Here is a 13,995-nt window from a genome sequence, read left to right as displayed (position 1 = left end):
CCTATTGTTGCTGTTGTTTGAGGATTGATAAAAACGTATCCTGGTGCACCAAAAGAAGCTGAGTTTCTGTATTGTAGGTTATTAAGGGCAGTGAATGAGATAATTTTACTGGAATCATAAACTGAAGCTTTTGCATCAGGAATAAATTATTTTAGAGGGGCACATGGACCTGATTATGTATCTAAACAAGTTTACATGCTGTTCTCTGTTTGGCATGGGCTATTATTAATTCATTGTGTCAGTACCTGTAGCTGAAATCAACACATCAGAACTACAATCTATCAAAGTAAACGAAAGACACCCACCAGACAGGGAAAACACCCAAACAGTGTGTCTATTATGCTAGCCGTGTATGGCTAACAAAGAGGGATTGTGCTGTGCAAAATGTCTCACTGTCCTGCTCTGCATATCTAAACCCACCTCCCCTCGATCTTACCACCCCAATCATGGACACCCACAGCTACAGAACCCTCAGACCCGGTCTGGTCTCAGTCAGCCCAGACAGAGACAATAACTTTCACGAGTTTCTCTGTCAGAACCTGACTGATTGGAGGCAGATTGATTTACGGATCGGGCTGTGTCTTTGGACCTCTAGGTTATGAGTCCATAAACTGATACCTTGACTTGTGTTGTCACCATGGCCTGGTTTGACATAGCAGCCAAAAAGCTGGGGTTCCCAACTATCGAGCTGTTTGTCAAGGTAAGAGTTGAGCTTGAAGTATGAAGGAATTTGATGCTGCTGGTGCTGTTGTTGTTGCTGGTGGTGGTGCTGTTGTTGTTGCTGGTGTTGGTGCTGTAGTTGTTGCTGGTGGTGGTGGTGCTGTTGCTGGTGCTGCAGGTGGTGGTACTGTTGTTGCTGGTGCTGGTGGTGATACTGTTGTTGTTGCTGCTGCTGGTGGTGGTACTGTTGTTGATGCTGGTGGTGGTGGTTCTGTTGTTGTTGCTGCTGCTGATGGTGCTGCTGGTGGTCCTGTTGTTGCTGCTGCTGCTGGTGGTGCTGATGGTGGTGGTGGTGCTGATGGTGGTGGTGCTATTGTTGTTGCTGGTGCTGCTGCTGGTGCTGATGGTGGTGGTGGTGCTGTTGTTGTTGTTGGTGGTGGTGCTGTTGTTTCTGCTGGTGGTGGTGGTGCTGTTGTTGTTGTTGCTGGTGCTGCTGGTGGTGCTAGTGTTGTTGATGATCTCTCAGGTTTGTTGAGGACCTCTAGTGGCAAGAGATCGTCAGGGCTGATTCAACGTGTTGTGGTAGTGTGTTTTACCAGACAGGGAATAATGACCAGGGCATTTGTGATTGGGGCCTGTTGAATGTACTGTATGTATTTGAACTGTGTGTGTATGAGTTGGACTGAACCTTTTGTGTGTCTCCTACTTAGGCTGGCAGTGATGGTGAGAGCATCGGGAACTGTCCGTTCTCCCAGCGCCTCTTCATGATCCTGTGGCTGAAGGGAGTTATCTTCAACGTCACCACAGTCGACCTCAAAAGGTATGGATAATCCCATCGGCCAATACATCTATCAATCAATCAATTGTGTTCTATATCAAGATCAACAGGGTTTGAAATACTTTCTAAAGACATTCAGCCATCAATGCTGGATGATGTTTATGTGGGTTCCCTGACACAGGAGCCCTGTAAGAACCTTGTAATAATGTGTTACCCAGGAAACCGGCGGACCTGCAGGACCTGGCCCCGGGGACCAACCCTCCATTCGTCACATTTAACGGGGAGGTGAAGGTCGACGTCAACAAGATAGAAGAGTTCCTTGAGGAAAAACTCACGCCACCACGGTACTCACTCACCACTTCCTGTCTATTACCTGTCAATCAAACAACCACTTCCTGGATTCAACTGACCAATCCTGATGTCTGATATATCTTTCTCAGGTACCCCAAGTTGGCGACCAAACACCCAGAGTCAAACACCGCAGGTATAGATGTGTTCTCAAAGTTCTCTGCCTACATCAAGAACCCCCGCAAAGATACCAATGACGGTAAGGCTTGTGTTTGTGTGTGTGTTTGTGTGTCCGTGCGTGCAAGTTTGTTTGTACTGCATGTGTGTACTGTGTGCTTGCGTGTTTACACTGTAGCCTGTGTGTCTCTGACTGTGATTACAATGCCTGTGTGTGTCCATCTCTGTCTGTCTGTGTTCACTCACTGTATACCCTGTGTGTGTGTGTGTGTGTGTGGGGGGGGGGGGGGGGGGTAGGCCTGGAGAAGGCCCTGTTGAAGTCTCTGAGGCGACTGGATGAATTCCTGAGGACCCCCCTGCCGGAGGAGATCGATGCCAACAGCACAGAAGACCCTCAGGAGTCCACACGCTGCTTCCTGGATGGACCTGACCTCACACTGGCAGACTGCAACCTGCTGCCCAAACTACACATTATAAAGGTACTGCTGCCCAGACTACACATTATAAAGGTACTGCTGCCCAGACTACACATTATAAAGATACTGCTGCCTAGACTACACATTATAAAGGTACTGCTGCCTAGACTACACATTAAAAATGTACTGCTGCCTAGACTACACATTATAAAGGTACTGCTCCCCAGACTACACATTATAAAGGTACTGCTGCCCAGACTACACATTATGAAGTTACTGCTCCCCAGACTACACATTATAAAGGTACTGCTGCCCAGACTACACATTAAAAATGTACTGCTGCCCAGACTACGCATTATAAATGTACTGCTGCCCAGACTACACATTATAAAGGTACTGCTGCCCAGACTACACATTATAAAGGTACTGCTGCCCAGACTACACATTATAAAGGTACTAGTACCAATACTACCAGCCTGCTGCCCAGACTACACATTATAAAGGTACTGCTACCCAAACTACACATTATAAAGGTACTGCTGCCTAGACTACACATTATAAAGGTACTGCTGCCTAGACTACACATAATGACTATGTATAATGACTTATATCCTCTAAATTCTCACATCAACACTGACCTCTATCACTGATTCATATGAGTTGTGAATTGTTTCTCTCAAAGTGATTCCCATGTTTAGGCTTCTTCCTGGTCTGTTTCATGACATCACCTGTGTCTCGGTCATGTCCCAGGTGGTGGCCAGGAAGTACCGTGGCTTTGAGATCCCGGTGGAGATGGCGGGGGTGTGGCGCTATCTGAACCACGCCTACAAGAGGGAAGAGTTTACTAACACCTGTCCTGTTGAGTGCGAAATTGAATTTGCCTACATAGATGTGGCCAAACGAATCAAATAGCGAGAGGGGGAGAAGGGAGAGACTGAGAAGGCCCAATCCCAAATTGTGTGTGTGTGTGTGTGTGTGTGTCTTTGTACACTCACCGGTTGGGTTGCACGGCACTCATATGTAGTGTCATGACTGCTGTGATTGTAAGACCACTAGACAGAGAGGTCTGCATCCATTTCACATCCAGTCCTTTTGGCCAAAGCCCTCTGCGGTGCACTATAATACAGCTAGCTGTATGGTGTCATTGAAGACACAGACACTGTTAGAAACCTAGAGGAGGAACTCTAACAGCGTATAGTACTATCTACTATCTGCAACATTGTAAAACTGTCCTAAAGCAGCCATAAGCATTAATTAGAGTGTTATAACCTCTGTGTCTTAGAGGTATAGCAGAGCACAGGTAGACACGCCATACTTATATGAATATGCAACACTTTGGCCTTGACCACAGTATTAACCTATATATAACAATTAACATACATATACTTTATAAATTAACTTTTCATTAGTTTCTCCCCTGTCTTATTTTGGCTATCTATGGTTGAATAATAATCAATAGTAAAAAGCTTTTTGATGTCAAGGTCTGACTTATCTATTTGTACGTTTTGTAAAAGCAAATCTGCTTTAATACCATTTATATCGAATTCTATTGACCATAACAGGATTGTGGGTGGGGCTTCCTGTTGAGAAGCTCACCTGTTTGGGCCTTCCTGAACATGCAGGTTGAATCGGAAGCCATTTTGATTGTGGCGGAAGTGTGTACTGTATCTCTCTATGCACCAAACAAATACTGACACAACCCTGTGTACTCGCCTTATAATCCTCACCAGAGGAGACTTTATTAAACTGATTTCAGAACAGTGATTTGTCTTTGATATTTTTGTTACCTTGCTTTGTGTATCTTTTGATGTACGACAACTTCTGACAGACTTTTGAATATGGGTGAACTTTCCATTTAAACCTCAACCCAGTCACCCACAGTCACCAAGGCAATGGTACAACTGACTCTTCTGTGGAACCCGAAACTTAAAAGCCCTAATATCAACAAACATAGTTTACAGTGCCACCATGGGTTACCATGGGACATCCTCTCCAGGAATTCTAGAGTTTTTCAAGAAGTGTGTAAATCTCTTATGTAAATCTCTACCACCAATGTAAGCAGTCCAGTAACATTACATTATACAACCAATGTGTACATAACCTTGAAGACAATAGTCTCTCAGCTTTGCGATGATGCCTCGAACCCTTTCAAATGATCTTGTGAGCCCCTCAAAAAACAGCAATACATCTGCTCTCAACCTCATCTTTAGCAGCCAACTGCACACAGTTTCAGTCATTTTGGTTATTTTGGACATATTGGTCATTCCATAATGAACAACTGAGAGAGCGAGAGAGAGAGAGAGAGGGGGATCTGTAGAAAAATAAACGTGTCTTTATTGTCCTATAGTTTTATCATGCTCGGGTCATCTTTATTAGAGATCACACACAGTGTTTTCTCTTCTATAAACGGTTAACAGACTTTCGTGCACATAGGCACAAGTACACACGTCGATGATGGGGCAACCTGATTGGTCAGTACTGTTATTCATGAGCCAATGAAAAGGTCAGTGGTGGCGCCAGGCATCCGATGCCTCGCCGCATTGGTTGCCTAGTGCCCGGGTGCAGGGTGGGGGGAATGTTGATTTGGAGGGTACCATGGATGTTTATAGGGGTGTTTGTCAGGGTCTGTGGAGGATCAGTTTTGGGAGCAGTACTTCCAGAAACACACTGTTGGAGAGAAAGAGAAGGAGATTAGGAAGTTGAGCAGTATCTTCAAATATTAGTAAACATGACAAAACATGAAACCAGTGACAAGGACTTCCTAATTGACTTTTGACCCCTTGCTGTCACCTCTCTTGTTGTTGGGCTTCTTGGGTTGCTGTGGGAGGGACTTCTTGAAGTTTCGGCCACTCAGGCTGTCTATGCCGTCAGTGCTGGGCCGGGATGCAGTGACGCTACCTCCAACATCCACAGGAGGCACTGTGGTGGTTTTCACTCTATCCGCCTCAGCTACCTTCAGTACAGGAATAGAAGAAGTCACACTTTAGTTCCAAGCAAACAGGAGGATCCTTTCAAATTATGTATCACAGGTACAGTATTTAACATTTTATAAAGGAGAAGATTAGGTTCACAACTTAATGTAAGATGGTTCCACACCCTGAAAGTAGTCTACGGGCAAAGACAAACTGTATTCCATGGTTACGTTATCTTTAAAGAGCCACTACAAACGTCAGGTAGCTTTAGCCAATCGCTAGCTAGCAATCAATGGAGGTGACAGGGGCAAAAGTGCAATGTAAAAAAAAAAATATGTCCAAATCACATTTAAAGTAACATTAAACCAAATATTGAGTTGATTTGGCCGTAGAATTGAGAAAAGTTGCACTATTGCCCCTATCACTCCATTAGATATATTACTTTCTAAAACACATCCTGGTGTGAAAGTAACTATTCTATCCCAAGGCAGGTAGGAATATCATAAACACAAACAGCATTGATCACCGCTTTCTTCTTCTTTCCTGAATTTCTGCCGTTTGCTGACCCTCTGGGCATCATGGTCATCCGTGTGCTCAGAGTGCTGTTGATCGCCCTGCTGAGTTTCTCCAGCGCTGACAGCATCTTCAGGATCTGGGCTCGTCTATCTGGACTGCTCGTCACCGGATCCATCTTCAATCGTCTATCCAGACTGCTGGTGGGTGTGGATGTCTTTTCTCGACCAACAGGGATGGTGGTCATCAGTGTGGTCTTCAGTGGTTTAGAAGCGTTGACCGTTGACGGTTCCGTTCTCTCTTGCACATTTGAGTCGACTCTAGCTGGACCTGTTAGCTTTATGTCTCCTGAAAGACAACATTACAGACACACATGAACATTCTGTGGTCTCAGAGTCATATTCAACGCCTGGCAGAATCCCATCCTCATTCTATAATGCCTCCCATAATGATTCTGGATGATGACACATTGACCTTTCTCCTCTGTGTGCTCCATGGTGGTTCAGGCCAGGGTTGCTATTCGTAGAAAGTGTCCTACAAATAAAATGTGATTGATTGATTCCACCAAACCCCAACAGCTCAGAGACAGACCAAGTCTCAGCTCTAGACAGTCTGTTGTGTAATGTAGACAAAATTCCCAGCCTTCTGTCTGTCCACGGTCTTCAGAGGGTCACTGTGTCAACTGAGCCGTATTGTTGTGTGGCCACCTTAAAGACCCTCTGAACGTCACAGCGGTCCCATAGCAACGCCATGGAATCCCCCAGTACCAATGTCAGCGAGTGTCGAAGTGGAGAGTGGACACGAGCGGCTTTGAGTGTGTGTGTGTATGCTTGCTTGCATTTGTTTGTGTGTGTGTGTACATAGGACAAACTCAAAGGATAATTCGGCATTGTGTGGGCGAGGAAAGTATTCTAGGAAGAGAGGAGTGTGAGCCACAAATTCTTAATCTATACTCCCTGAATACTTTAATTCAGCCATCTTCATCCTTAACCGTGATCTCTCCATCCTTCTCTTCCTTCACCTTCTCCCTTCAGCCACTCACTCTCTCCATTCCCTTCCATTCTTTCTGTCTATCATATTTTCCCTCCATGTTCCCTTTATACCTCGACTCTCACCCTTCTTCTATCCTCCCTCAATCCCTTAAGTCTCCATCCCTCTCTCCTTACCTCTGTCAGTCAGCAGGGTGGGGGCTGTGTCCACTCCAGCCCACAGAGTCACCAGCACCGTCAGGACTCCCACCAACAGGACCACAGATACTTTCTGCATGACTGCACCTTCTTACCGGAACTTCTGACCGTTTCTGAGCCAATTCTGACCACAGCTTCTGGGCTTCAACCACAAGTACCGGTCTGGTTCTAAAGCTCCGGTCTTTAGTCTCGTTTTAGTCTCAAAGAACTGAGTTAGCTCTGTCGTCTTCTTTAGCTGCACGTTGAGAGAACATGCATGTCTCCTGGGGGTCAGTGTTCAGCCAATCATTTGGGTGTCTGTTAGTCTTCTTGTCCAAAGTCTGTTTCTTAATTTCTGTCTCTGAATTCACTAACTTGTTTGTCGTACACACACTTGTCGTTCAGCAGCGATGCGCCTCTGTGAAGAAGGCTTGTCGAGAGTGTGTTTGTGCAGAGGTGCGTGTGCAAATTTCGCTCTTGTCGCTTCTAACGTAGACCTGTCCCATCCTCTCTTTATAAACCCAACGGTTCCTTCAAGACGGGCCAAACCAACACCTCGCCGTTGCCCAATTAGGGGGCTGCTAATTTCTTGTAATCCCGCCCGCACCTTCTTAGCGGAGTGATGACATTTGGCGTGTTTGGCGTCAGGCTCGCCATTGTGTGAGTGTGTGTGTGTCAGCTCGTCGCTGTATAAGCAGTGATAAGATTCTTCTTAATGTGTTTGCTCAGGGGCCCACAGAGAAAGACTCTCTGACGCAGGAGGGCCAAAAGCCTGTCTCCAACACAAAGTTGGCCCAGACCACGCACACACACACACAATGAAAACGTTGCAGACACAAAAACACACACACTCTGATAATAATAGACATGAATTGATAACAGCACACACACACTACTTCTTTGCAAAAGCAGAGGTTAGCTTGAATCCGGCCAACAGACTGACCCCCACGCACAAATAAATACATATAGCAACAGTCACTCACACACAGCATCACCAAACACACCCACACACAATCATCAGATGCAGACAGACAGTGTTGTGTGACACACGTCAAAGGGAGATGCAGTCAAAGAGAGTCATGTTCAGTCTATAAAAGAGGGGTTTTTCTGCCTGTCACTAAGCTTAATCACACGGGAAGATGACGGTCACACTGATTGTCCTTCGCTGTGATGTCAGAAAGACGTTTTGAAATGACGGGTGAGGAGAGGAGGAGTTGAAAGAGGAGAGGAGGGAGGAGAGGAGGAGTTGAGAGAAGAGAGGAGAAAGGGAGAGAGGATAGGAGAAAGGGAGAGAGGAGAGGGGAAAGGGAGAGAGGAGAGGAGAAAGGGAGAGAGGAGAGGAGAAAGGGAGAGAGGAGAGGGGAAAGGGAGAGAGGAGAGGAGAAAGGGAGAGAGGAGAGGAGAAAGGGAGAGAGGAGAGGGGAAAGGGAGAGAGGAGAGGAGAAAGGGAGAGAGGATAGGAGAAAGGGAGAGAGGAGAGGGGAAAGGGAGAGAGGAGAGGAGAAAGGGAGAGAGGAGAGGAGAAAGGGAGAGAGGAGAGGAGCAGTTGAAAGACATGAGCAATTTTTATTTTATTTTTTATTTATTTTTAACCAGGAAGGGCTCATTGAGATTTAAAATCTCTTTTTCAAGAGCGTCCTGGCCAAGATAGGCAGCACCAAGTCATTACAAAAATGACAGACAAACAACATGAAAAACTACAAGTAATCTAGTAAAAACCATAGAATTTGAGAAAAAAACATAAATACTGAATGTTGTCGAGACGATACTGGTGAGTGTGCTGAGGAGTTTACAGCGCATCCGGAAAGTATTCAGACCCCTTGACCTTTTCCACATTTTGTTATGTTACAGCCTTCTTCTAAAATTGATTAAATTGTTTTATTTCCCTCAATCGACACACAATACCCCATAATGAGAAAGTAAAACCAGTTGTTTATTTACATTTTAGCAGTATTCAGACCCTTTACTCACCTTTGGCAGTGATTACAGCCTCCAGTCTTCTTGGGTATGACGCTACAAGCTTGGCACACCTGTATTTGGGGAGTTTATCCCCTTCTTCTCTGTTGATCCTCTCAAGCTCTGTAAGGTTGGATGGGGAGCGTCGCTGCACAGCTATTTTCAGGTCTCTCCAGAGATGTTAGATCAGGTTCAAGTCCGGGCTCTGACTAGGCCACTCAAGGACAATCAGAGACTTGTTCCGAAGCCACTCCTGCGTTGTCTTGGCTGTGTGCTTAGGGTCGTTGTCCTGTTGGAATGTGAACCTTCGCCCGAGTCTGAGGTCCTGAGCACTTTGGAGCAGGTTTTCACCAAAGATCTACTCTGTATTTGCTCCATTCAACTCTCCCTCGATCCTGACTAGTCTCCCAGTCCCTGCCTCTGAAACACATCCCCACAGCATGATGCTGCCGCCACCATGCTTCACCGTAGGGAGGGTGCCAGGTTTCCTCCAGAAGTGACACTTGGCATTCAGGCCAAACAGTTCAATCCTTGTTTTATCAGACCAGAGAATCTTGTTTCTCATGGTCTGAGAGTCTTTAGGTGCATTTTGGTAAACTCCAAGCGGGCTGTCCTGTGCCTTTTACTGAGGAGTGGCTTCAGTTTGGCCACTCTACCATAAAGGCCTGATTGGTGGAGTGCTGCAGAGATGGTTTTTCTTCTGGAAGGTTCTCACATCTCCACAGAGGAACTCTGGAGCTTTTTAAGAGTGACCATCGTGTTCTTGGTTGCTCTTCTCCCCCTATTGCTCAGTTTGGCCGGGCGGCCAGCTCTAGGAAGAGTCTCGTGGTTCCAAACTTCTTCCATGTAAGAATGATGGAGGCCACTGTGTTCTTGGGAACCTTCAATGCTGCAGACATTTTTTTGTACCCTTCCCCAGATCTGTGCTTCGACCTCATGGCTTGGTTTTTTCTCTGACATGCACTGTCAACTGTGGGACCTTATATAGACAGGTGTGTGCCTTTCCAAATCATGTCCAATCAATTTAATTTACCACAGGTGGACTCCAATCAAGTTGTAGAAACATCTCAAGGATGATCAATTGAAACAGGATCCACCGGAGCTTTTATCTAAAATTTCAAAAAAACAGTTTTTGCCATTTGTCATTATGGGGCATTGACAGTCGTGAAGAGGGCACAACAAAACCTATTCCCCCTCAGGAGACTGAAAATATTTGGCATGGGGCCTCAGATCCTCAAAAGGTTTTACAGCTGCACCATCGAGAGCATCCTGACGGGTTGCATCACAGGCTGGTATGGCAACTGCTCAGCCTCCGACCACAAGGCACTACAGAGGGCCCCAGTACATCACCGGGGCCAAGTTTCCTGCCAACCAGGACCTCTATACCAGGTGTCAGAGGAAGGCCCTAAAAATTGTCAAAGACCACAGCCACCCAAGTCTTAGACTGTTCTCTCTACAACCGCATGGCAAGTGGTACCGGAGCACCAAGTCTAGGTCCAAGAGGCTTCTAAACAGCTTCTACCCCCAAGCCATAAGACTCCTGAACATCTAATCAAATGGCTACCCAGACTATTTGCATTGCCCCCCCCCCTTCTATGCTGCTTCCGCTCTCTGTTATTATCTATGCATAGTCCCTTTAATAACTCTACCTACATGTGTACATATTACCTCAATTACCTTGACACGTTGACTCTGTACCGGTACACCCTGTATAGAGCCCCGCTATTGTTATTTACTACTGCTCTTTAATGATTTGTTATTCTTATGTCTTACTTTTTTTTAAGGTATTTTCTTAAAACTGCATTGTTGGTTAAGGGCTTGTCAGTAAGCATTTCACTGTAAGTTCTACACCTGTTGTATTCAGCGCATGTGACAAATATGATTTGATTTGATTTTGATATTGTATGTCGATTGATGAAGAACATTTATTCAATCCATTTTAGAATAAGACTGTAATGTAACAGAATGTGGAAAAAGTCAAGGGGTCTGAATACTTTCCAAATGCACTGTGTGTGTGTGTGTGTGTGTGTGTGTGTGTGTGTGTGTGTGTGTGTGTGTGTGTGTGTGTGTGTGTGATTTGTGGTTTAGACTTGTTGCTGGGAGGAGAACATTCAAACTTAGAGCATCAAGCTATTCACTACTCTCTCCCTCTGTCTGAACGGAGTCTCTCGGCCGAGACTGTGTGTGTGTGTGTGTGTGTGTGTGTGTGTGTGTGTGTGTGGTGAGTGAGGGACAGTGTGTTCCTTTCCTATCCATTCATCATTCCTGATGGTCCTAAAAATCCAGACTGTCTGCCTCTCTTTGTCTGTGTGTCTCTCTTTCTCTCTTTCTATCTCTGTCCGTCTCTACGTCCGTCTGTGTGTCTTTCTTTCTCTCTCTTTCTCCCTATGTCTGTCTGTCTTCGTCGCTTTCTGTCCCTCTCTGGCTCAGCCTCTGTATTTGTCAGTCTGGGTCAGAGCCTCTGCTAAAGGAATCAAATGTCAAATCTAATCTGTCTCTGGTTGGTCGTCAGAGGCAGTTCTAATTACTAATGACTAATCTACCATGAATAATGCGTTAGCTCAACATTTCCCCACCTCTCTCTCTCTCACTCTGAAGCCTATTTCACCAGAAGACCAATGATTCTTTAAATGCTGATGATATTTAATGTCAAATTGTTCTGTAACCATTATGCACTTACCATTTAATTATATTCCAATTACCATATGAATCATGGGCGCAACTTTTACTGGGGATGGGGTGACATGTCCCCCCTACATTTAGAAATTTCATTTTTGTCCCCCACAGTTTTTCATTTGGAATGAGATACAAACGAGGCAACAGTGTGCTTGAGGACCATGCGGGTGCTTCCGAGCGGTCGGGTAGGCTGTTTGGAGTCTTTATCCTATATATATATATGATAATATATATATGCCCCCACCCCCACTTCTAAAACTAAAGCTGCACCCCTGATATGAATATCGTGCTGTAAGGTAAAGCATAACAAGGGACTTTTATAGTGGGATCTCTCTCTCTGCTGTTACACCCTGTGGCCACTGAGAGGCAGTGTTGCTCCTCCATAGGACAACAGCAGGTGCTTCCACTGTAGGGGGCTCCATCTCCAGCCCTGGAGAGCAACTGGGTGTAGGGTTGTGTTAGCTTCTGAAGATAATGCCTAGGGCTTTAGCTCAGCAGGCCTATAAAAAAGAAAGATACAAATTCATACTCTGTTTTAAGCCCCCAAATAGGGACATTTGGTTTCAAGGTGAGCATAGCTGACAACATTTCTGACATTGTTTTTGCTCACTTTCTTTGTCAAGCTTCCCTTTTAGGTGGTACAGAGATCTGTGTACAGCCTCTCTTTCTGCATTAGTGGTGAATCTAACATGTTCTAAAGTTATATGAGAGGAATGATTCCAACAGGAAAATAGAGAAATAGTGAAACTAAGGGAAAACGAGGGGATGAAGTGAATGACTGAGAGGAAGAAGAGAGGACCCGAGGGAACGAGGTGAGAGGGGAACTAGGGGGTTATAAAGGAGTGTAAGGGAAGAGACAGGATGGACAGATGAGGAGGGGGAGGTAGGGAAGGTCAGGGCTGAGAAGGAGAGGAGAGAAAAAGAAAAGAGCGATTTGTTTTCAGTGAAACGTGAGCGTTCTCCCCCACTTAGCAGCGCCGCAGCCCTACAGCGGAATCTATTACCATGTGTCAGGATGAAACCAGAGACTGAGAAACAGAATAAGGGCAAGACCTGAATGTTTGTGTGTGTGTGTGTGTGTGTGTGTGTGTACACACATGTGCTGTGTGTGTGTTGGCTATGCGCTGTGATTGAATGGAAATTACTCTATGATCATGTGTGTGTGACTGCTTGATGTGTGTGTGTGTGTGTGTGTGTGTGTGTGTGTGTGTGTGTGTGTGTGTGTGTGTGTGTGTGTGTGTGTGTGTGTGTGTGTGTGTGTGTGTGTGTGTGTGTGTGTGTGTGTGTGTGTGTGTGTACTGTATGTTAATAGTGTGTGTGATAGAATCAGCTGTTCATACTGCAGGGATAAAAGCTTTTAGACTGATGGAAAGTGATGGAATGGAAAGCAAAGCAGTTTGGGACGATTTAGTCTGAGGGTGATGTGTGTATCATTATCTGAGCTTGTGTGTGTGTGTGTGTGTGTGTGTGTGTGTGTGTGTGTGTGTGTGTGTGTGTGTGTGTGTGTGTGTTCTGGGGGCAGTTCAGTTGTCACTCTACACCCCGCGGACGCTGTGGCTCACCAGAGGCCAGTGTGGTTCAGAGGGGTTTGGAAACCTCTAACCACAGCGTGTGTGTGTGTCTGTGTGCGTGTGTCTGTGCCTGTGTGTCCAGTGTGGTTTGAATCACAGCCGCAGGCCACCGGCCTTCTCTGTCACGGTGTAGGATGGAGCCAACCGACCAGGAACAGCGGCCTGCCTGCCTGCTCCCCTTGCCTTCAGACAGCCACTGATATAGCTACACGATTTGGGAAACTAGCTTCTAGATACCAGACTCCATGATAATGGAGGAAACGACAGAAGAAATGACAGAAGGAAAATGAGAGCATGTGAAAAGAGGTAGGACAGAGAAAATGTAAAATATTGGAAGATAGGAGAAGAGATAGAGATGAGTGGAGAGAGAAAAGTTGAGAAGCGGAGAAGAGAGGAGAAATAAGAGGACAGATCGAGACGAGAAGAGAGGACATATAGAGAGAGGAGAGAGAGGAAAGATAGAGAGGAGAGATGAAGATAGGAGAGATGAGGAGAAGAGAGGAGAGATAGAGAGGAGAGATGAAGATAGGAGAGATGAGGAGAAGAGAGGAGAGAGAAAGAGGAGAAGAGAGGTGGAGGAGAGATAGATAGATAGATAGATACAATTTTATAACCCATGACTCTTCACAGGGGCGGGCCACTGATTGAGCAGAGCCCTAACCTTATGAAAACCCAATTCTCACATGTTAGAAGCTAAAATCACATTTCATCCCATCACAAATAATTTCATTTTCAAACATTTAAATTGAACAACAATTCCATGTGAATGCGATAACTCTGATGTGTAGACTTTCCACTGTAGAGTTTATGTCATCTGATCATTGATGAGAATATCTCAGATGACAACCGAACTGACATCATATTCATTAAGTACCACTGCAT

The 13,995-nt window shown here is 45.5% G+C and overlaps 1 protein-coding gene across 1 annotated transcript; it reads left to right on the top strand.

Annotated features, from left to right (window-relative positions):
* Positions 1 to 165: 165 nt before the first annotated feature.
* LOC139412898 (chloride intracellular channel protein 4-like) lies at positions 166 to 4,083 on the top strand. Its single transcript, XM_071159734.1, has 6 exons — positions 166 to 700; positions 1,371 to 1,480; positions 1,657 to 1,782; positions 1,879 to 1,985; positions 2,201 to 2,382; positions 3,070 to 4,083. The coding sequence occupies exons 1-6, from the start codon at positions 638 to 640 to the stop codon at positions 3,229 to 3,231; spliced, it is 750 nt and encodes a 249-aa protein (XP_071015835.1). The 5' UTR covers positions 166 to 637; the 3' UTR covers positions 3,232 to 4,083.
* Positions 4,084 to 13,995: the final 9,912 nt, after the last annotated feature.

Source organism: Oncorhynchus clarkii, chromosome 7, assembly GCF_045791955.1.
Source record: "Oncorhynchus clarkii lewisi isolate Uvic-CL-2024 chromosome 7, UVic_Ocla_1.0, whole genome shotgun sequence".
Taxonomy (NCBI): domain Eukaryota; kingdom Metazoa; phylum Chordata; class Actinopteri; order Salmoniformes; family Salmonidae; genus Oncorhynchus; species Oncorhynchus clarkii.
The sequence above is the reverse complement of the archived record's forward strand: the minus strand, read 5'-3'. Positions and strand labels throughout refer to the sequence as shown.

Coding starts and splice junctions, on each gene's coding strand:
- LOC139412898 (XM_071159734.1), top strand. CDS start 638: ATGGCCTGGTTTGACATAGCAGCCAAAAAGCTGGGGTTCCCAACTATC. Junction 1,783..1,878: donor GAAAAACTCACGCCACCACG/GTACTCACTCAC, acceptor TATCTTTCTCAG/GTACCCCAAGTTGGCGACCA. Junction 2,383..3,069: donor CCAAACTACACATTATAAAG/GTACTGCTGCCC, acceptor GTCATGTCCCAG/GTGGTGGCCAGGAAGTACCG.